This window comes from Leptosomus discolor, chromosome 2, assembly GCF_034619465.1.
Source record: "Leptosomus discolor isolate bLepDis1 chromosome 2, bLepDis1.hap2, whole genome shotgun sequence".
In the NCBI taxonomy this organism is placed as follows: Eukaryota; Metazoa; Chordata; class Aves; order Leptosomiformes; family Leptosomidae; genus Leptosomus; species Leptosomus discolor.
Genome location: NC_141392.1, coordinates 5,460,227 through 5,483,735, shown reverse-complemented (window position 1 = coordinate 5,483,735; position 23,509 = coordinate 5,460,227). Strand labels below are relative to the sequence as shown.

The 23,509-nt window shown below is 43.9% G+C and overlaps 1 protein-coding gene across 1 annotated transcript in view; it reads right to left on the bottom strand.

Annotated features, from left to right (window-relative positions):
- Positions 1-2,193: 2,193 nt before the first annotated feature.
- Positions 2,194-23,509, bottom strand: part of PLB1 (phospholipase B1) — an 81,253-nt gene continuing 59,937 nt past the window's right edge. The window contains exons 44-58 of the mRNA XM_009952684.2: positions 23,309-23,386; positions 21,287-21,347; positions 20,528-20,586; positions 18,024-18,082; positions 16,822-16,865; positions 15,488-15,587; positions 14,028-14,079; positions 12,064-12,144; positions 10,902-10,967; positions 10,259-10,353; positions 9,013-9,094; positions 7,572-7,676; positions 6,391-6,486; positions 2,931-3,005; positions 2,194-2,415 (exon numbers count right to left, since the gene is read on the bottom strand). Coding sequence (XP_009950986.2) covers positions 2,194-2,415; positions 2,931-3,005; positions 6,391-6,486; positions 7,572-7,676; positions 9,013-9,094; positions 10,259-10,353; positions 10,902-10,967; positions 12,064-12,144; positions 14,028-14,079; positions 15,488-15,587; positions 16,822-16,865; positions 18,024-18,082; positions 20,528-20,586; positions 21,287-21,347; positions 23,309-23,386 — 1,275 coding nt within the window. The remainder of the gene's footprint in view (positions 2,416-2,930; positions 3,006-6,390; positions 6,487-7,571; positions 7,677-9,012; positions 9,095-10,258; positions 10,354-10,901; positions 10,968-12,063; positions 12,145-14,027; positions 14,080-15,487; positions 15,588-16,821; positions 16,866-18,023; positions 18,083-20,527; positions 20,587-21,286; positions 21,348-23,308; positions 23,387-23,509) is intronic.

Here is a 23,509-nt window from a genome sequence, read left to right as displayed (position 1 = left end):
CCAACTGGCTGCACCTCTTAAGTTTTGGCTTTCAGAAGCTCTGAACAAAACTTTGCTTTTTAAGCGAGGAAAGAGGATGTCAACTTACTCGAGCGATGGGCACCAGCGTGAAACCCAAGATGCACCTGTACCCATCTCTAGGGAGGACAAACCTGATGTGAGAAACCGCAGTATTTTGAAGCTCTATCTCATGCTCTAGGACCCCCACCCCACTTCCTGCACGCTCGCAGGATTACAAAGGTAAATCAGCACTGAACTGCTGGTGTGAGCTCCCTTTGAAGCACCTAGGGCTGATGAAGGGTTCTGCAGAGAACTGCGTCTTTTCACTCCTTCCCAAGCCACGAGTTACAAGAGCAGTGGCTAGCCAAGCTCCCAGGAGGGAAGACGACTCACAAGAACAACATTTAGGGATGAGAGGGAATTGTAGCCTTCATGATCCACTGGGATATTTGCTCAGGTTCCTCACGTGTGAGGCTTGTATTTTACAACGTGTCTGCGGTGAAGGTGCTGTGGAAGGGACTGGAACGCAGTAAATCTTGTCTTCTGCATTGCAGGTTTGAGGCTAGGTTTGCTTCCACTTACTGAGCTAAATAAATGCCAGCAGTTGGGATATCAGGTAGGTAGTTAATGACCCACAGTGAAGACAGGGACAGGAAGAGCAGCAGAGATGCCTGTGCTGCGCTGAGACAAGATGCAGGTGCTTCTGTTTTGCATTCCAAATATATCCCCACTCAGGGCTGCATGTAGAGCTCCCAGACACACATCTGTGGGTAAGATTTGGGCAAATAAAAGTCCTACTAGTAATAGCCCAGCCTCCGCTAGTGATAGCCCAAACCTTGGAGCTACAGCCAAGTGGAGCTACCGCCCTTGAAACCTGACTATACAAGTTGTATTTTACCCACTTCTTTTTATCTTAGTAAGGAGAATGGCAGGAGTGAAATGGAAAAAGGAGGAGTCTGAATACCTTCTGTGTGCATCATGAGCAGATTTAGGAACACCAGAACACTTTCTTCTCTGAAACATTTTAATTTTCTGCTCATTTGCATTTCTGGAGTGGAAACGTAGAACACCTCACAAAAAAAATCATATCAGTGCAAACTACACTTTGGCTTCAGTAAAATCAAAATTTGAAATATTTGACACGGAAAATAACAAAGATATTGGAAAACAAGGTCACAGGGCACCTGTGAAGGATCTTCTGTAGTAGCAAATCGTATGAATTGACCTGAAAGTATAAAACAACGAGTGTCTAACTTCCAGGAACGACCTCCTCTGAACTCCTGATCAGAATTTTGAAAAAACTTTGCAAATTCTTCCTTGGAGACTCCAGTCTGGGAGACCTGAACACGCCACAGGTCCCATGAGAAGGGTTCAGCCAGGCTAGGTTTCCAATCAGGTACCTAAGTTTTGTTCAGACCAGCTACTGCATGCCAGGGCAGAAATCCCCTTCTTCATGGGAAGAGTCATTCTGGAGCCAGCTGCTGTGCAGCAGTGGGCAGGAGGATAAAGGACTGGCCTGGAGTATTTATCCCTGGGGGGGAAGTGATGCACGTGACCCAGCTCCACATACAGCCCCAGATAGATGGAGCCTGGAGTTCAAGGCAGTGGAGAAGGTGCAGTTATTCAAGCTGTGCTGCCCAGCACTGCACCAGGGATGCCAAGGTTGCTGAGAAGTTGGCTTAAAGATGTTTCCATGGCATTGTACTTTCCTGCGTAGACTGACCTTAGCACCTTCAACTCAATGGTCTTGTTGGAATCTAACGTGAAATTTCAGCTTTTCTTTTTTTATCTCACTTACCTTGCTGTTGGGGAATACCAGGTTACAATCATGGACTTGTACCTAACACTTTATATACAGTTTTATAAGAAAAAAGGGCAGCTGCACAATTAAGGTGCTAAGACGCATGAACATGTTTTCTAACCTCATGCAAGCAATCGATAACCTGAATAACGTTCCTGAAATGGAGAACTGCATCCCAGAATGAAAAGGCTTTAACACATTGAACTTCATCCTCCACTTGACCGATTTGCAGAAGCGAACTCTACAGTACATTTCTGATCAACATCATTGGGCACAAAAATCCCTGGCTCGCTGAGGAGCTTCGTTTATATTCAACAGTTTCTTTATTCTGCTGCTCTTTGCATCACGCCAGCGAGCAGCCTCGGCAGCGCCAGATGTTTGTTCCGCTTGCTTTACAGAGATGTCGTTTTAGCGTTCTTTTCTGTGTCGGTCTCACGTTGGCGCCTCTTGGCTCTTCTTCCTGACACAAGCCAGATGAGTAAAGAACCCATCAGGACTCCAGCTACAGCAGCCACGATGGCAGCCCAGTAGGGGACTGAAGGTTCGGTTTTCTCCAAGTTGAGCTCTGAATTTCTGAATCCACTGTTTCTCAGTGTGGAAAGAAAGGGTTTCTCCTACAATGGGAGAGCAAAGGTTTTACTGACCACAGACCGCTCAACAGGCAGCATTCAGACAATACGCCATCACGCCTGCCCAGAGAGGAACTGTCAATCTTTAGACAGACTGTCAGCTGTTTCTGCCTTCTATCTTAGCTCAAACTCTTCCCTGCCCTATTGCCTGAAAGTTCCTAGAGCAAGAAAAGGAGCCATCTCAGAGCGCGATGGACTCATTTCCAAACTTAGACAACCAAATCGAAATACGTAGGCTCGTTAGAACTGGCTTAAAGGAGAGGCTTTCCACTGCAGTGAGGATAATTTTTTTTCATTGAATTTTAAGTAGATTTTCCTGTGTGTAACAAAACAGGAGTGTATTTTAGTATATTCTAGTTATTTAAAGCCTTCTTTCTTTGTTTTGTTTTGTTTTTTTCTCTCTAAACCTAAAAACTTTTAAAAAGAATTTTACCAATAAGAAGAAAGGTGAAAAATAAAAGTGGCTAATGGAGAATATCAACATCTTGGCCTTTACTTACTGGGTTTGGACACTTGAGTTTTGATCTGTCATGGGTAAAGTTGTTGTAAGTCTGCTTTTCACCAACTGGCTCCAACTGAAGAAGAGAAAAGCAATAGTAAACATAATGATGATTTTTTTTCCTCCTCAGACTCTCCTAACTTGGGTGGTTACAACTTTTTATCCAGTCTTTTGGTGCTTGCAGTAATGAAGAAATGTGGGAGAAGGTGCATCACAGGAAAGTTTCCAAACATTTTGACACTCATGAACTGAAGACATTGAGAATCCGATGTGCTGTCTGCAGAAAAACTCCCTCAGGAAGCAAGGAACAGGAGAAGCTTTTCCTCCTTTTGCACTGAGGGGAGGAGAAAATAACTCTGACTACCACATACTTTAAATATTCTGCTAAAACAAAGTGGTTCACTATACACCCTGTTCTCCCACACACACATCTGAAATGACAGTATAAACCACAAAGAAAAAAACCAGCACACGACAGATGTTCGTCGTGTCACTTAGCACAGAACTGAAAGAAAGATGCTTAGGGGTGATGGAATTGACTTCAGGAATGACGTAGAGTTACAGAGACGGGATGACATGGTGCCAACCTTTGCAGTCCTCACTCAGACAAGAAATTCCCTGGGAGTTTTAGCTGAGGCTAAGTTCACAAGGTTGCAAGAAGCGAGTTAAACAGAGTTTTTTATGCTATCAGTTGTCAGCTAAGTTGCAATAGTTGACCATAGGCTCACCCCGAGCCCACTTCAAACTCAAAATATGTCCAGACTAATGGCATAGCATTTGTGGTTGCCTAGGAGTGCACATACCATCCGTTACCATCGTCAAGCTAACAAGTAGAGGCTTGCTCAGTCACGTTGACTGAAGTGTTTACAACTGTGTATGGACATGCCAGAAGTAATGACTCCAGGATTGGCCCATAGAGAACTGCAGAGTTATCTTCTGGGAACACAGCTCTACGGTGGAGAGAAGCAATGCCACAACAAACCCAATGTAACACAGAGAAAACAAATTCTGTTCATAAGATTCACAGATAGAAACACTGGGAATACTTTCTCTCTCTTATTCAGCTGGGGAAAGAAAAAAAAAAAGAAAAAAAAAAAGAAAAAAGCAAGTAGAGACTGAAAAATGAAAAGAGACAAATGAACCATGGCAAAACGTGACTAGGGAAGGGAAGAAAGCTGACAAGTGGAGAGAAGATGGGAAGCAAAACAGAGTGCCAAGTTTTGCTGATTGTCATGGGGTCCTGCTGGACTCATAGGAGACTCCTAATCACTTGGCCTACCCGCCAGCTGCTGCTGTGAAGACTGAATTTGGTAGTTTTGTTGTATCTTAAAGGGAACAGCAAAATTTTGATGTGGTTATTTGTAAGATGTGTGGTTCATATCCTGTAGCATTGTGTCTGCAGTGTGACTGGTTGTTTGTAGATAACTGTAGTAGTCCCCATGGCCGGGCACTTGGTAAGGAGTCTGGCACAAAGCCCAGGCAAAGGATGATAAAGTGCAAAATTCTGTAGCCAGCCATGCTTGCAATCTGTTCCTCAGGAGCTTCTGAGCCTTGAAGATGACAGTATCCCTGTGTCCATGAGTGCATAAGGCAACTTCTGGAAGAAACGCACAGCTCCCCTAGAGCACGTGGCAAACAAGGAGGCAGAACATAAGCTAAAGAGACTGTCCGTGTGCTCTTCTCCCGGGCCAGGAGACCAGTGAGGTGGACTTGGGACCAGTGGGGGTTCTTTAAGACTACAGAGTCCTCTGACTTTGGAGAGCAGGAGCACGCTTCGCTTTGCACGAAACAAAAAGGGCAAAGAACACCATGGTGAGGGAGAGGCTCTTTAAGCCATCCCCATCCCTGCCTACCCACGCAGTGGCCAGGCACAGTCTGGCCCTTTATGTGTACTGACAAGAATCCATGTCATTTGGACCTCAGCCTACAGCCTGCTGAGCTTTTCAGGGAACAGGGGAACAATGCGGCCTTACAGTAAGCTTGCACAGCCTCGCCGTACATGGGCTGCGAGCGAAAAGCAGGGGTGTGTGACAAGAGCTAGATTTAGGTAGTAAACAGTAAAATCTTCAGTTGGCACAGACCGACAGATCTCTACGGAAGGGAATAGTTGCGTTTCGCACCAGTAAGAACCTGATCCCTGCCACCCCAGTAGAAAGCTTTGTGTCAGTATCTTTACGTGCGTAGGAAATGAGTGACAGTCTGGACAGAATAAAACTCTGGTGGCATAGAAAAATGACTGATAGTGATTCAGGAATGAGTAATGGCCAGTAGGAACACCACGTGGCAACAGAAACCCAGGCTGCCATATGTCCAGGTACCATCTCTTTTTCTTCTTGAAACTCTCAGCCATGCTCAATTTCAATGTTTTCTCCATTTGCCTGGGGTTTTCTGGGCCACCACTAGCCCTGTTGGAGCTACCTCACAGTGAAGCCTACCAGACTGCTGTCATCAGGAGTCTCTGACAGGGAAGCCTGACAGAAAATGGGCAGATTTGCTGCGCATGCACAAATCAATTACTCAGAGCATGTGCATGCACTCTACGTCTACTGGTTTCTATAACCCTGGACCTACAGCTCATGCGCTATTCTGGGCAGCTGCACAGATTTCTGCCCTACATTTCCCACTCCTCGTGCTCAAGTTCATTTTGGAGTATCCTGCGAGTCTTGCTCAAACTTTTACTTAAGCTGAAATTCCTGTCCATTTATGCTTGTTTCTTGTACAAACCAGGATACAGGATTTCTGCTACCACAATGTGGGTACTGGTGTTTGTGAGACAAGAGGATGAAATGTCACTGTGGCATGAAAATAACAGTCTCCCTTCCACTATGGGAAACATCATGGTTCTGAACGCAATTGTGACGTTAGAGTAGCTCTTAAACACTTTTCCAGCACTATTCAAAAGCTATCGTTTCCCCCAAAATGACAGAAGGAATGTGACTGCAAACAGAGGCATCAGAAGCATGATTTCAGCCCCCCATTAGTTTCAGTGACTCTACTAGAATTGCTTCAGATACTAGAGTGGGTGGTACAACATGTCCACACTATTAATGGCAGCAAAAATTCAATCACATGTACGTTTTCCTAATAAACCTAACAGAATTCAATGGAGAAGGGCAAGCTCAGGAAACCTACAGGACTGAATGTTTAACTAGGCTGATTTTTTTTGCTTTAATGCAAGTTATTTACTAAACGAGAAGGGAATTTTTCATTACATCAGGACTCTCAGGATTTCTCTTTTTGAATGAGCAAAAGACATACACTGCTTTATGCAATGTGATCGCTTTGGATTGTGCTCCTACGCAATACGGACTGAGAAGGGTCTCACAGTTGAGCAGCCACCCTCTTGTTCGGATATCAGGGGTTTTTTTCTTGCTTACTGTTTTGTTTCAGACACCTTTCTCATGATCTGTTGTAGGGACTGCTGCCACAAACACATAGGGATCCAGGTTGTAACCCCTTACCATATTATTCCAGAGAGCCACGGCCATCTCAGCGTAGCCTCTCACACTGAAGTGAAAGCAGTCTGCAGCAAAGAAACTCAGATCTGGCTTGCCATTCTGCAATGAAAGCAAAAGTTTATTTCTCAGCACATTTCAGCCTTCGAAATCTGACACGTTACGTCTAATAGTGCACTGTACTTGGCATACCCACTTCACCACAATTGTGCTATCTTCCGAAAGGCAACATGCTTGTATTTTGACACTGCAAATAAACTTAGGTACTCCTGACTGTCGGATGATTACTGCATCTTGAGACCTTCCGTGTAATGCAGCCTGCTCAACCTCACACAGCAGTTTGCATAAAAAAAAACCCCTATATTTGTCATTAAACCAACAGTCATAGCTTTTATGTGGAGTCTGCTATTGACCCACACTCCTTGCACAGAACTGATAGAAAACCAGTTGCTGCTTCTTACTTATTAAACTTCCACAACTCAGCCTTTCAGGTGTTGAAAAGTTGCCAAATTTCAGGCAGCATTAAAAATTGTGGGCTTATCCAGTTGTGCCAAATGTCGTTCTTAGGGAAAATTTGCCTCATCGCTATCAATATGGTAACCACCCTTTGGGCTTGAAGGCTGCCAGAACGAAAAAAAAGGGAGTGATATGACAAAAGAATCAGTGTCATGCAAAACTGTGTGGTTCTGACCAGGATTCATGCTGAATGTTGTGTCCCTAAATATACCACGAACATAATGCTAAGGCTGGAGAAAAGAAGGAGAATCTGTGTTTGGTTTCAAAGGCTGCTTTCTGTTTCCAGGCTGGGGCGAGCCAGACGTGCAAGTGCTGGTCTCTGCGTGAAGGAAACCTGAACATACTCCATAACCTAGACCAGAAGAAAATTGTGGTGAATGCCACCCAAGCTCCCAACAGGGGAGGCAAGAGGGTAACCAACACGCAGTTTAGATGAAGCCAGAAGGTGCTTAGGTTTCATGTGCACCTACAAGTGATTCCTGAGGCCATTTTTATTCACAGGCAGCACAGTCTTTCCTGTCTTCTCCTCTGACACCCTTAGCGCCAGTTCTACCCTGTGCTGCTAGGCTGCACAGAGAGAAGAACACACAGTCCTTCTGGCATGGATCTTACTGCCTTAGAGACATCAAGATACTGATCCCTGCATAATGGGAAAGAAAACCAGGACTTACGCTGTCCAGTGGCAACAAGGTGTTTCGGAAAAATGGCTGCATGACAACTGCGAAGTCCTGACGTGCTTCGTACCGACCGCTGTTGATCAGCTGCGAGACTTCAGCCTGTATGGAGTTCAGTAAGAAAAGTACTTACAAGGTTCCTTTGTCAGCCATCAAAAACACGCACATTGCTCTTCTTTCAATGCAGGAAGCCATAAATTATTAGTATAAATCCAGCTGAACAGTATAAAGCAGGCCAGAGAACTGCTAAGAAAATAGTTTGGTTCATGAAGGGATTTTCACGAGGAAAACACACAGAAGCTAGGATAATTTGAAATGTAAAGTTGCTTAATTTAAAAAAAAAAAGTATTTAGTTCCTTACTTATAGAAACCAGTGCTGCACAATCACAACATTATTCAAATTTAGAGAGAATTAAAAAAAAAAAAAAAAAAAGGAATAAGGCCACAATTCTTAGAAGTGACAAATCAGTTCCGAAAGCCAACCTGAGAGTGAAGTGCGCTTGATTTTTCAGAAAGGTATGGCTGAAGTAAAATAAAATTTAAGCATTGAAAAAAATCACCTGCCACTTTTGAAAATTATGGCAATAGACATTGATATAGATAATAAAAATGTCTCCTTGCTACTTGCCAGCTTATGGGTGTAAATTCTAATGCTCCTGGTCATATCTCAAACCATTCCTAACCTCACTTCCTTGGTTAAGGAAAACATCCCCCCTGGGTGGGTTTATACAAGTGTTTTCCAAGACAAATTTTTTAAGCATTGTCAGATTCATCAAACAACATCCTCTGACAGGGCCAGAACAGAGGGCTGGAGAATGTAACGTGAACTGATCCAGTGATTCCTCTATTCAAAGGATGGAATGACGGAAAAACCTTCTGCTCCAATAGCTATTTATAGCCTTTGTTAAATTTGAGTGACTCTTGTGGCTGAGGCTGTGAGAAGTTACTCTCAGATAGCAAGCTGACCCATGGTAAGCTATCTGCGTGCACGCTTTCAGCCCACGGCAAAAGAAAGGAACGTCAGGTTGGTTTAGTTCATTTTCTCTGCTGAGAGTTACCACAGAGCAGCTCACGCAAGGCAATTTGTCACTGTTGCAGTGACACGGTAACTCATGCGAGCTATTCACTGGATTCATGATGGACAAACACGTATCAACAGAACAGCCATCACCAGTAACTCCTTTTCAGCTGTTGAAAGAGCAACTGGAAACAGACCCAGCCTTAATCTGCCTCCAGTTCAGAACCGAGGTCAAACCAGAAAGCAGTGTAGAAAGACTTGCACTGCTGCTCACTGGTTAGCTGGGTAGCTAGTTAGACTAGCTGTTCCCCCGGCAGCCCTCTCTGTCCTGCTGAGGATACGCGTGAGAGGAAGGGCAGGGAGGGAAGCGATATAAAAAGACACAAGTGAATATGACCAGTTAAGGAATCAAGGTGTTACCTGAAAATCTCTGTTAACTCTCTTAATTTCTTGTAGTTCAGAAGAATTTTCCTCAGGGTTTAAGAAACACGGGCAAACATTCCTTCAATGAAAGAAACGCTAGAATTAAAAGCCAACCCGGAATACCCTATGCAATTCTTCAGCAATGCGTGTCTGCTTCAAGAAGCTCAGGATAGGTGCTCAAAGATCATGTGCCAAAGAGGGCCACCTCGTTGGCTTAGAAATGGACAAAAAAATCCCTACTGACTTAGTTTTCAAAGCGAACACCTGTCACAGCTGGTAAGACCTGCAGGATCCCCAACTCTCAAGTCAAACACAGAAGTGTTTAGTATGACACACACTGGCAGGAAACCACATGTATTAGAATAAAGAAAACCCCAAACCCTACATATAGGCTTACAGCAGATTTTCGGAAATGTGAGGGGTTAAAGGTAGAACAGACAAATTCTTCATGTAGTCTGACTCCTTAGACCACTGTATTTTATTCTGTTGCCCCCATATCAGGAGGCAGTAACTTGTTCTTCACTGAAATGCATCCTCTAGGAATGTGCTTGGAATGAATATGAAGGTATCAAGCAAGGCAGTCGATTCATTATTTTCCCTTCTAGTGTGTTCCAGTAGTTAATTGCTTCTATTATTAAAAATCTGTGCCTAACTTCATTTGAATTCATTAGGCATCAGCTTCCAACCTCTGGTCTTTGTTACTCCTTTCTCTGATAGGCTAAAGAGCCTTTTCATGTCCACGCTGACTCCTGTAAGGGCACTGCTGCTCTCTAAAACAAGTCCCTCAATCTTCTCTGAGTTAGGATTTTGGTCTCCTCCCTCAGGTGTGAAAAGCAGTTCCTGGCTGGGCGCTCTGCTGTGTGCAGCCCAGCCTGCACCATGGGTAACGCAGCACTGACTACAAGGAGAGGCATCAGGGATGTCAGCCTGTGCTGCTGAGCAGTGAGTGCCTGGGCAAAAAAGGCTTTTGAAGTCCAGTAGTACAGCAATTATACGGTGACTTGTGCTGTGGTATGCTGCCTTAGAGCTGAGAGTAAAAGAGATGACTCTGCTATCTACAGGCACATGCCTGAAGTATTGGAAGAAGTAATAGAAAGTTGATGGGAACTAGTACATCAGGTAAAGGCTGCAACTGAAGTGGCTTGGAAAGCTTGGTGTGTACGTCCCACTGTAGAAGCAATTTAGGTTGATGCAAAAAAAAAAAATAGCACTTTAAAGGCAAAGACCTGTTTTGGTTACTTACTTTACTGTCAAAGCACACCCCAGAGAGCTTGCTGCGATCTGACGCAGTCCAGAAATCTCTAGTATTTCCACCATGTTGACAAAGACTCTTGGGAGCTGCAGGGATTATAATAACCAGACATACCAAATCACAGAACATGATACCACTACAAAGTGAGAAAGAAGTGCCACCCGTAGGTCAGGGAGTCAGTGCAAACTGCACTGCCTGCAACCAATAGCATGTGCAAGGATGATGTATAAAGGGAGGGGGAGGGAGACATATAGTGGATGGCAGCCAAAAAATCCCTGGCAGCTAGTACAAACTAGCTGAAATGCTGCCTCACTCCCTGGGGCATTTCCATTTTCTCTAGGGTAAATGAAACTTTGTACAGTTGGTTTAGCCATCAAAACTGGCAGTAGGGTCACCCTGTGTTTGGTCCACAGCAAAAATACTGTGAAACACAAGTTTTCCCGAAACAGCAGCCCATTTTCTCAGGGTATTATCTAATACAGTTGTTGATATGCAGTGCTGAGGAGCAGTCTGACTTTAGCTGTTTGGAAGATGACCTTGTACAAAACAGAACCACTGACAATCTGTCAGAGGTGAGAAAAACATCAGTGTGCTCGCCAGGAACGTAGCTTGCTAGGGTCTCTTGAAAGCTTACCTCCTCATAGAAAATATCTAGGGCGTCCTGAAGGTGCTTTACATACTTTTTCACTGAATAGGTTTCCTGTGTAATTAAAAAAAAAATAAAATAAAAATTGGATCAGCCTTCTGTCAGGAACCAAGAAGTTTTAACTGCTTCACCTGAACAAAGGAGTCCACAGACTCTGTACTTGCAAGGCAGTCCGTGAGAAGATATACTGACTCAATGCTCCTTTTGGCCTTTGTTGGCAGACATATTTTCAGACCAAGAGGTTTATTGCCACATGCACACAGGTTATATAGTGCTTATGTTTCGATGTCATTAATATATTCCCTTAATCTCTGTAGAAAATCCCGAGGTACATAATAGTTCTTGGCAGAGTCCTTGCCTGCTGAATGGCTACATAAATCACATTTCTGGATTTCATGTTGTCTTTTACGTGACACAGACCATACTAGTTTGCCTTATGAACAGAGCAATATCTTTTTTTTTTTTTTTAAACTGCCAGTCAGGGGAAATTGATAGAGACACAGTCAGGCCCCACAAAACCCACAGGCAAAATGACTTTGTGACTGTAGTTACAAAAGTGTAGCTGTGGAGGCGAAGGCTCCGGGCAGCAGCCTCAAAAAAGAAAATGAGTGAAATTGAGAGAACAGTCCCCAAACATTTCAAAGAGCTGGGGTCCCAACCCCTGCCGCCTGTGCCACAGGGACCTTTTCAGAGGGCATGACCACTGATAGCTAGATAAAAGAGACCTTTTTCACCTTGTTTTGGTGTCATTCTGAAGCAAGAATTAAGCATCCTCAGTAATTATTGCATGGAGACGCTTTCCAGAATAAAACTTCACTTGTGTCCCCATAACAACATGCCTAAGACCCCATGCTGTCGTGATGGCTTTGTCCAGTTTAGCTGGGAGAGCTCTTTGGTTTGTCCTTGGCGTTTTGTTCGATACAGGTCAGGTTGCTGGTTCTTAAATAATGTGTTACTCCAGAGCTACAGTGCACCAATATTAAAAGCTGTGCACTTGTTTCTGATACAACACAGATGAAAGGAACAGGACTTCCAAGCGCTTGTTGAACAAAGAACAACTCTGGCTCACTGAGAGAGAGAAATGTTAAGTTTCCAGGCCTGGTCACTTGCCAAGTGCCTGGATAAGCGTGCCTAATTCAGAGATACAAACCTTGTCCAAGCAGTACTGGCATAGGTCATTGCCTCCAACAAGGACAGTGATCAGCTTCCAGTCTTCCTTGAAGTTAATTTTCTGGTGGCACATAAAATAAACAGATTGCAGCACCCATTGCTTAGGCACGCAGAGGTAACGTTCACAAACGGGGCTAAACTGGGTACAGACGGCATGGCAGAACAGAGAAAGGAGGCCTGCTGAGTTAAGACAGCAGAAGAAAAGTATCTGTCCAGGGGGAAAATGTGAACTGTTTGCTGGTCTAGCTGCCATTCACCTTGGCTTTCGTAACGAAATCCCCTTCAGCAGACAAGATCTGTCAGGGTAGCCGAGCATGGAAATGCGCCTGTGGCAGCAAGGCTGCCTAAATGGATGTTAGCTTCAGGACAGGGGTGGGCAGGAGAGATTTGCCAGCCATGGCCGAACACCGCAGGCAGCGTGAGGATGAAGCGGCGTGGGAACAGATGCTGGAGTGACTCATGGAGCTGGGGAACTGGAGCTGCTGGGGATCCCTGCCAGCTGGGCAAGTGTTACCCCATGGCCAGGAAGGGCGAGGGGCACCCCAGGGAATAGACAGCTGGATTAAAATAGAAGAGTCCAGGAGGCTGGTGACTTCACTGAGCTCATATAAGGGCAGCTGCAGCATCCACGTCACCGCAAGCTAACAATAGGCGCTGCTGAGAGCTGAATCTCATCAAAACATTTTGTAACATTCAGTACAAAGAAAAGAATCAAAGGCAACTATTTTTAGTGGGGTGCATTTACATAACAAACATCTGCAAAAGGACCCCACAAATAGAGGAAGGGCCTGGGAATCACCCACAGGTCTGAATTCTCCTCCTTAACCAGCACTTTGCTCGGAAAGCTTTTCATGAGGAGGCAAAGTGTGGCAGGGACTTCTCCCCCAACTCTTTTTAAATATGCATAAAAAGCAGTGAACAAAACAAAGCTCTAGAGCCACATACTATTTTATTGAAGAGCCATGCCAGCTCCCTTCACTCTGCCAAACAGTAATGCAGAGTAACTGACAGTGGGGTTAGCATGCAGCATCCATCAAGTGTGCTGGCACAGAGACACACATGCTTTGACAAATCCTGCTTATTCAGTACCTTCCTTCCCCATTCAGCCTGAGCCAAGGAGCACCGGGCACTCCCATCCCCTTACAGGGTGCTCTCCCTGAACCAACAGCTCACCCCCAGACAGTCGTCTGCTCAAATTCAGCCAACCCTCGGAGCAGGGCAGCTTTGGTTTTCTCCTAGATTTCCTCCCCCCACTCCAAACCGCAGCAGCAGCCGTTGAATTAAAAGTGAGTCGCCCTATTGGTGCCTTTCGTAGCCTTCAGTGGAGCTAGCACAACGGGCTGGTCCACAACATTAGATCCCCTACTAATTCCCTAAAAGCTTGTGGTGTGACAGGGATTCACCCAGCCCTGAGGTTTCTGGCCACTGATTAATCACTTGTCTGTTCAGAACCAGAGTTTCGGAGAGCCTACTCTCCTGAGAAGGCTTCAGTTGTCCCCCTTCCCAGTATTGCCATTTCCCAGACCCAAGGGTGAAGAGTGTGAATCATGTTTGTCACCGGGTGCCTGCTCCAGTGATTTTAAACTCAGCCTTTATGACTTCCACTTCGAACGCTGCTGCTCAACCAAGCAGTCCTGTGATCTCCCCAGAGCCTTCAGATCTCTCCTCTTCCTCACTACCATCCTTACAAATCCTGGCCACACTGCACCCTATGTTAGTCTCTGCCTCGTGCGTTTGCACCTTACCTGCATGGATTTGTACAGGTAAATTGTCATCTCCTAAAGGCTAATCCCTGAGACATTGACCTTGGAAAGCACATCAGAGAGAAGGGCACTGACTTTTCTTCCATCAATAAAGCACTCTTCACTCCTCAAGCATCCCGCCAATTGAAGTCATGTCCCAGAGACCATGGGAACGTTGAGGGGAGGCCCAAGTTCCACTTACCGAGCTGCTTCTCATTAGATCCACCAATTCGCGTGCTTGGGCTGACATATTGCTGTAGAGAAAGGACAGAAGCATTTTAGATCCATGCTCTGAAAGCACATCATCTTCTTGCTCTTCCACTCCTCATTTCAGGGAGTCTTAGGATCAGCAGAAATCAGTACACAGAAAGTGATGTCTCAAAAGGACAAGCAAACATAGAAGGACCAAGACCAGCAGCAGTTGCACAAGTGAATAATCTGATCTGAAAGGGCTTCAACTAGGATGGGCTTCCAAGTGACAGGCAGCTGGGATGAATTCTTCCCATCTCAGATCTGGCTTAAGTGCATTTGGTTTGGAGAAAACCACTAATGCCCAGATGCATTTTTTGTTGCATGACTCCCTTTGAAATCTAGTGGGGGAGCTTGGTGCTTGCACAGAAGCCGAGCACCTCACCAGCCTTCCTGATCTGGCCTTAAATTCCTACCGTTTGTCTTATGGCTGGAAGATATTGTTTACACTGTGGAACTGCCAGGCTGGAGAGTCCCAGCCCAGCTCTGGGCAGGATGCAACATCCATGTGCCAAAGCACAAACCATGCTGAGCCACCAGCTGGAAACTTGAGCTCCTGGTATAGTAGAATAAGATGGTGCTTGACCTAATAAGCCCTGCCTCTCCCCAGCACCTGCACAAAAGCAGTTATATTATCTGGACTCCCAGAACCATATCGATCACCTGGAGTCTACTCGGGGCACCCATGAAGCATTTGGTAGCTACACAAGCTTTGCTAGTTATTCTGAAACTCTCTTGCAGTAAATTTAATGACTGTTAAGGGTGTCATAGAAAGTCTTGGAAACAAATTCCATGAGTATCCACAGAGCAGGCACGGCGTATGCAATACAAACTCTTACACATTTTGGTTCTTAACAGACTAGTGGAATTTTTCATCAGGAGAAAAGAATTAATTCTCAGCTGCTCATTCTAGTTTTTTTTTTAATTTGCACTGCAAACACGGATAGTTTTTAATGCCATTAGGGTAGCAATGGGCTTCTATTTGTTAGTTTGAGGCACATTTCCCAGAAATCGAGGAATAAGTGAGAGATGCTCGTGAATTTTTTCTCATTACAGATATGGCCTGACAGTGAATCAGAGACCTGAGTACTGAAGGCTGGGCAGAAAAAGGTATTGGCAGAATTAGAAGCTTAACTAAGGCATTGGCTCAGAAATTCTGGGCAGAAGTCAAATAAAGAAAGGAAGTTTGTCTCCTATTGAAAAAAAAAAAAAAAAGATACAAATGAATCACCCAAATATTGAATTGAAAAAAAAATAATTAAAAAAACCTAATTAAATACATAAGGTCACAGAAACATGCTCACTACAACTGGGTCATCAGTATTAACTCAACCTTAACATACGCTTCAAAGATAATCTGCCAGTCCATCAGTTCTCACCCCTTTGCCCATTCTTGGCTGTGACTGTGCTTACCGCGCTGTGGCGCCTCCCTCCGCGACGTTGAATCCAGCTGTTTCCTTGGAGCTGCCCGTGGAGAAGCCAAAGAGGTCTGGACTGAATTTTTTCAAGATATCTTAAAGAGAAAACCCACAATGTTTAACTATCCACAGGACAACTCCCACAGAAATGCAAGTCAATCAAGTGGTGAGAATATGGACCTGGGTTTCCCGCTCACTCCCTATGACCTTACAGAAACTATAGACACAGCTGCTCTGGAGCCTCCAGTCACTGTCCAAACTTCAGCACCGCAACTATTTCTCCCTGTGGCCTTGAGGAGTCAGGGTCTGGCAGCCCAGGAGACGCACAGGTCCCAGGCAGCTCACCAGTCTTGAATTTGAGTGTCAGACTGATCATGGTTACTTTCCTTCATGTACCAGGAGCAGATGCTCTGAATGTGGCCCTCTACCTCCCACTCTTTCAGCTACCCATCAAAATAATAGTATCTGTTGCAGAGAAGTGAATTTTATTCACATTTCTAGATTTCACCAAAACCTTCAGCAGGGAAGCGTGCTGTCTGAAAACTGTTACTGTTACTGCGTCTGGAGTGCTGTCTGAAACCTCATTAGAGAGTCTCATTTATAATGCATAAATTAAATGCACCTTCTATTGTTCTTTAAACCCAGCGATGTGTGTGGCACAAGACAAAGCACATCGGGTTTTATTACCAGCAACGCCAGGTATTGTCAAACTGCTCCGCAGCGTGGATCACATACAAATAGATGAACCATCGTGAACCAAGTCCCTTCCAATTTATGATCACACTGACCACTTAACGGTTTCTATGGCAACTACAAGGACCGATTACACAGAACACTAGGGCAGGAAACGTATAGTATTTTTAGATATTTTTCAGTGCAATGTAGCAACTTGAAATCATCAGGAGGAACCATAGCCTTGTCCATAACCCTAGCTAGATGGGCCACTAATTATTTCATAACCCTTCATTTGCCCACAGCCGTTACGGTCCGTCACTGGAAAGCACAAAGGGGCATAAGGGAGGAGCAGGTCTGCCGTGAACTTGTCACCTCCAGCACGTTTACTCCTAACCATTTCTGTCGAAAGGACAATACGATCACATGCAGATCCTGTGATGAGGAGGGGCTGAATCAACTTTACAGCTAGTCAGGTCAGTCTGGGTTTCAGCTATGACTCACATGAACTGCTCATATCCACAATAGGTGGGCACCCCCCGCTGTTCACAAGGAAGACATGACCGTTTCCAGATGTTTCCTAGCACCCGCTTAAATTACTTTCAGAGTTAATACTTGTGTTTTGCTTTTCTCACATCGATTTTCCAGGATACTCACTGGGTAAAGTAGTCTGGGTCTCCAGGGTCCCATCACCTCCCATACTACAAAAGGAAAGAACAGAATCACCAAGGAGGGTTAATCCTGCAACCATCTGTCTTACTGTCACCATATGTTGCTGTAACAGCCCAGGAAGGAAAGGAAAAAAAAAAAAAAAAAAGACTAACCTCAAACAGGATTAAGGAGATAAATCACAAGAATTCAGGGAAAGCACTGAAAGGAGATCTCACTTTAAATCTAAATCATCTAAGATAGAAGCTATGCCTTCAGACTGGGAACCGAGCATACTGGGAGAACTGATTTTTCATGTGGACGTGCTGGGAGGCCCATCATAGAAAGGCATATTTTGTCACCGAAGCTGCTCCATGTGACCTTGCTGAAACTACATTTGTGTGCAGTTATGCACAGAAGAGAGACTGCATTAAATGCTCATTAACCACCTATCTGGGATTCTGCAACGTTGATTATGAAAAGAGCCTCTGCCTCTACCCTTCAAAACTTGTCTGTGTGCATGGCCAATATGTTCTTATACCACTTCTGGCAGCCTCTCCTGAAGATATCTATGCCTGCAGATACGTACAGGGGGGGAAGAAAGGAAGAAAAGAATGTATACATGTGCACACGCTTATCAACCATACCTCTGCCCATATAAAGCAGGCAGTTTCCTTCCACTCTAGCTGGATATTGAGATTCACGCCCACTCTGACATGTATTGTCTTTGTCCTCTTTGCAATAGCAAAGATGTTTGGGACATCTTCATTTAATATGCAGGCAGTGCTCTCACCATGTTCACGCCAATCCACGCTCACTCAGACTCCCTAGCATTAGACACTGCATTAGATAATCACAGCAACAGCAATATTTTGAATAAACTCCAGAGACTAGCAAGAGGCTAGAAAAATTCACTCCTATTAATAATCCAGTACTGTCAGACACACAGGACCATGCTTGTAGCAATCAGGTCTGGTTAAAAAAAGAAGCAACAAAAAACCCACAAAAATCAATGCAAAAAAAACGCCCCCCAAAATCACTCCCTTTCTCTTCCAGTCCTGACTCCTCCAATCCTTACCAAGCAATATTTGCTTTCAGCATTCTACCTCTGCATTTACATACTTTAGTACGTAGCTACGCAACCAGGTGACCTGTGCTTTTAACTGTGTCTGTGGGCAAAAATAGAGAAAGATAAAATTGAGAATTTTCACCTCCAGGAAAGTCCCCTCATGCCTGTTTGTAGGTCAGTTGCTTTGGCTCCTACTGCAGTCTGGAAAGGACGCAAAAAATTATTTATAAAATACTAGAAGAAAAAAGTGTTACAAGTTCAGGTAGACAGACACTGTGATTTGAAAGTGCTGAAGCATTTTGGTAACTTTGCTCTGCATCCAGCCAAGCTTTTGCAATATCCCAGAGTTTTAGTATAAATGGTCTGTGTCCTTATTCACCACCACACACTGGCCTCTGGGCAGCCCTGTACATCCCATGCTTCAAATTCATGGCCTTCTCCTCCTGTACAAAAGCAGCTCATCTAGATAATAGACCGTGGAGCATCAGGGGAGATATAGTCCAGCCAGAAGTTATCAGTCTGCAAGGCCAAGGACATAAGACTTTAGAACTACTACTCTAATATTGTTTTAGCAACCCAATGGGACCCAGATTAGCATCAACAGCTTTGTATTTGTTCGGATTTTTCCAATAGAAAAATGCTTCAACCTGGCATGGAAAAAAAAACCAAAACACAACCCCACACTGATGAAAAATTCCCAAGCAGTTTAACCTGTAAATAAGTCTTTGGTGTGAAATCCACTTTTCCTCTGCTGGACCCAGTCTGCTAGTCTAACACACAGACTTGATAAGGTTTAGGGAGGATTTTTTTTTTTTGCCAATACAGATCAGCATGTTGGCATATCTATTGCTTTCGCTGTGCATTGGTGCTAAGAAGTCAGACAGATGCATTCTAGCCGGTGACATGACTGAATTGCTCAATGTTTCATTAATCTCCAGATGCATCTAGACTGAGAAGAGCCTTCCTGCAGTGTGAACTTCAATATGTTTTAAAAATAAGTCAATAAAGCGAGCCATCGGAACAAAGAAGTTTGTGACAAATTTGGGTAGCTCACAGGGCTGGGACAGATCTCTAGCAAGGTCAGCACCCTGACTCGCACTCAGGACAGCAATCATGAAAATGGGTTCTACTGCAGCTTTACAGTTTCTTATTGGTTTCACTTTATTTTATATTCTTTAAAAAGCCATGACATCAATTCAGGCATAAACACTGACTGCTTTCAGAGCTCTTTTAGGAAATAGCAGGAGGAAGATCAATGCCTTAGTGGACAAAGACAGATCTTTGCTGCTGCAGCCCGTCTGGGCCAAGGGGGGTTAGGCAGTACAAAGTGGGCACTGCTCCTGGCTATACTGCACTTGGTGTGGGGGGAGAGTGTGTACATGGTACACACGTGTGGGAAATACTCTGACATTTTTTCTACCCCCAGCGACAAACTCCTTGATAAAAACCCCAATCAAACCTTGCCGTGGCAATGGCAACTAACGGGAACTCCGTGAATAACGGCAGTATGAAAAATCGCCTTGTTCAGCTCTTGAGACAGGGACCTCAAGCACCAGAGTCTGGCCCTTATGACCAGAGCTCTCTGAGGCATTTCATAAAGTAAAAGAATTAAAATTTAGAAAAGAAGATATGTGTGCTAGTGCATATATCTCGCACTACCTGTGGGGGAGGAAATGAAGCAATTAATTTGAAGAGTCATGGCAATGCACAGGAGGAAGACTTTCAGGGTCGTTACTGAGGTCTTCTAAGAAAAGCTCAAAGCTCAGCAGCAGGGGGGAAAGCCAGGATTACATCAGGTCAAGCAAAATCAGTCTCAAAGCTAATGAGGAGGCGAAGACGTGCACACCTGCCTGCGGATAAGCCTGATCATTTAAGGGCTTCAGTCCCTTCAACTCCCTCTGAACTCTATGGGAGCTGAAGCTGCTAGAACAAGCACTGGTTTAGCTCAGGAGTTAAAATTCATAGGAACTGTTGACACGAATGTTTGCTTTCATCCCATGCCAGAACAATTCTGTAGTGCTGTGTAATTCTGGAACTTTTTCTCAGAAAACTTCGGTGCAGATCTGCAGTATTCCCTGCTATTCTTTTCTGGGGCCTTTCTTTTCTGTGCCTACTCTTTTCAGTCTGCGTTTCTTGGTACATAAAATACATCAGAGTTTTAGCTGGAAGATGCCTAAACCAGGAAGCAGCATCTAAAAGCAAAATTCTGAAATACAGAGGTATCAGAATTAATCTCAAGTGAGGAGAACTTCATTCTGCAATCAATTATTTCCATAGGAATTTTCATCAAGATCTCTCATTGCACAAAAAATGACAATTGCTCGCTCTTGTTTCTATATCAGAAAAGACTTTTCCTCTAAGGCAGACGTCTTCCTTCTCAAAAACACTTGAATAAGCTGTGTGCAATAGAGAATGTGATCCCGTTTCTGTTCTGGCCTGAATTACTCATTACTGGATTACACAATTGCCAGTGTCACTCACATCCCTCCAGGCTATTTCTTTGCAAAGGGACGCAGGTAGATGAGTTTTGCTTTGCCAAGCCAAAGCAATTTGCTTTCTGTCTGATGATGCCTGACACAACCACATCTAGGTAGAAATCAACAATTGCTCTTCTCATTCTAAACGTGGGAATACATCAGTACTCACAGTCAGAGAATCTCCCAGTGCTCCTATGACTTTGATGTCAGCAGGTTGTAGCTCATGTACTAAAAAACAGTAGGAGAAAAAAAAGCAGGATTATTGACAACTGACACAAAACACTGTTTAACAGAATAAAGATGCAAGTCTTTGGTTCCAATCTGATGGCATTTTTACAGACTTTTAGGGAGAACGAGCCTCAAGTTCTGTGCGTCAGCTAGGCAGAAGGCATAACTTCTTGCCTTTGCTTCCAACAGTGTACTCGGCTAACAAAGAAATAAATGAAACTTAAAACAGCTTAGGAAAAAAAAGAAAACAGATTAGATATGTTTAGGGATGCATACATTCAATCTCTTTTAATTGGTTTTCAGGTTTGGGTCATAGATCAATACTTCTTATTAGCAATCTCCCTGTAAAGCCTTCCAGCTACACACAGCACTCCTACTGCGCTGCTTATTAGAGTAGGCTCCCAGTTAGGTCAAACTTGCTGAGCCACCAACCAACCTAGGCAATTTTATTCTGCCGTGTTGCTGCAAACGATATACGTGTATGATAAATGTGATCCTATTTACCCACAGAGAGCACACCTGCTGTGGTGTAGAACTTACTGTGTATGGCAAGACAGACTTTCTTCCTTTGCTGCTAAATATATCAGCTTTCATTGGTTGCTTCCCATCTAGGATGTGCAATTTCGAGATCTTACAGTTTTTGAAAACAAAAGGTGAAATCTTTCCTATCTGTGATTATAGCTTACAAGGTCTTTCTCACCTGATGTTGGGACACGACTGGATGGAGCCTGTTCAGAACATGACAGGTCACTACCCCAACTCTGAAATGGCAAGAATTGGTTCACCTTGTGGTTAGAAGATAATATGGAGTTCATATATGGTCTAATTGTACAGTAAAGGGCAAAACCAAGTCAAGACATAGTTCCTAGTTTGGTGCCTATATAGCTCAACAGTCCTTTCCTGTTCTTTGTGCAATACTGTCCAAACATTAACTACTTTGGTGAAATTTTCTAGCCAAAGTATAAAGCTTTTCCAGAGACAAAGCACTGCATCTAGAAATGCTGCTTATGACAAAGTTCCACAAGGGGGATTAGTTTTTTCTCCTCCTCTACAGCCTGGAGATTTTGTCCATGACATAAAAGGTGGGGTCTCCAGGTCTGAAGTCCTGCTCTGTCTCAAAAGACATCAGATGGGAAAACAAACAAACCAAAAATGAACAATAAAATCCTCTGCAAAGTTATAATATTATAATCATGTAATATATTAGTAATGTTTCCCATGTGCCTTACTAGCAACCTATTCATTTCCTAGAAACTTTCAAAAAGGGCTTGCTTTCACTGAATATAAAATTTGAAAAATTTTTGCAGCTTCAAAAGTTTCAGTAAGGAGAGCTGCCAGCCTCTAAATAATTGGACTTTACCATACACTTGTAGGTGGTATAACAGCTGTTATGTTTATTCCACCAGTTGAGGAAACGGAGTCAACCACACGTCATGTAACATCTGGGTTCACCAGCAGACAGCTGATGAATGTGCCACTCGTGCTTTTTGGTAGTGAGCAACGTTGTTAGCTAGGAAGGCAGCAAGAGACAAATTGTAATTGTGGTAACGAGCAGTTCCTGCAAGAGCAAAGACATTTACTTACGTTGATCTAAGTGCCAGCCCTGCTTGGAGCAAGAGGTTGGACTAGGGATTTCCTGAGGTTCCTTCCGAGCCAAATTATTCTATGATTGCACAATTTTACCATTCAGAGAAAAACTACATGGACTGGTGGTCTTTAGAAGGCATGGTTAGTGTAAAAAAACATCAAGACAAATTCACCTGTTCTTGTAAAAACTGGTGTAATAGGCTCTACTCTCAGCCATCTAGTTAAAGGCTGGTTGCAGAGGCTAGAAAGGACAGCTAAGCTTATTTTTAGATCAGAGAGGAAATTCTTCCTTTACTCTTGCTATTGTTTCTTCCCTTTATCACTCCGAAAGCTATTACTGTTGAGATTCACTGGAAGTGCAAAAATTACCCATTAAAAGTATAACTCTAGCTCTACACATAAAAATCCCCTTTCAAAACTGAAAACCATGGCTTGCTGAAACAATAACAGCTGTTGCTCTTTGCAACCCTCAAGGCACACAGACACGTTCATAATGTGGCTAGGCATGAGGACCCCCAGTGTGCCACACTAGCCCAGACCAACGACACTTAGTCTGCCTGCAGCCATTTGCCAAGAGCAAATAACCGTCCCATTTCTTCAAGTCCTGCACAAAGGTTGTTTCTGCAGTTTGATTAATCTACCTGGTAGTTGCTCAGTCATGGTGGAAAGCGAATCCCATTGCAAACGGATTCCTATCACCTCCTTTCAATCTGGCTGCATACCCAACACGTAAAGGTGACTGCCCTCTACAGGTTAAGCTTACTTGAGTGCGTGGAAGTACAGTGGCTCAAGAAGAGAATATGTAAGCCTTCCTCAGGTCACCGCGGGGCTGAGGGCTCCAAGTTACCTTCGCCCTGTTGTGAGGAACTTGCTATCTGAATTAATAATGCATTCCAGGCGACTTACTCTTGAGCACAGTTTTCATACAATTGCACCAATTAACACAATTCATTTTGTTGTGCTTTTAGGAAAAGTTTAACATTTGGTTACACGGGAAAAAACGCAAGGCAAAACTTCTCTTTCTGAAAACTGGTAATAGTTTTTCTCATCTATTAATTCAGGGTGATGCGTGAACCGTCATCAGATACAGCTTTGCATAGTTCACCTAAAATGCAGCAAAAGATGCAACAATTACCTCTATTGGCGCATTAGTGGGCTCCACAGGTGAATGTGTGTAGTTGCTATTCTTGTATGTTCCCAGGAATGGTTTGTTCTGGAGAAGAAGGAATACAAAGTAAGAGAAATAAGGCAATAAACGCATGGCACAGGCCGTAGCAAGTTATTAAGACATCGTACCACCAAGAAAGTAATTGCCTAAGCTGCAAAATGGGGATCT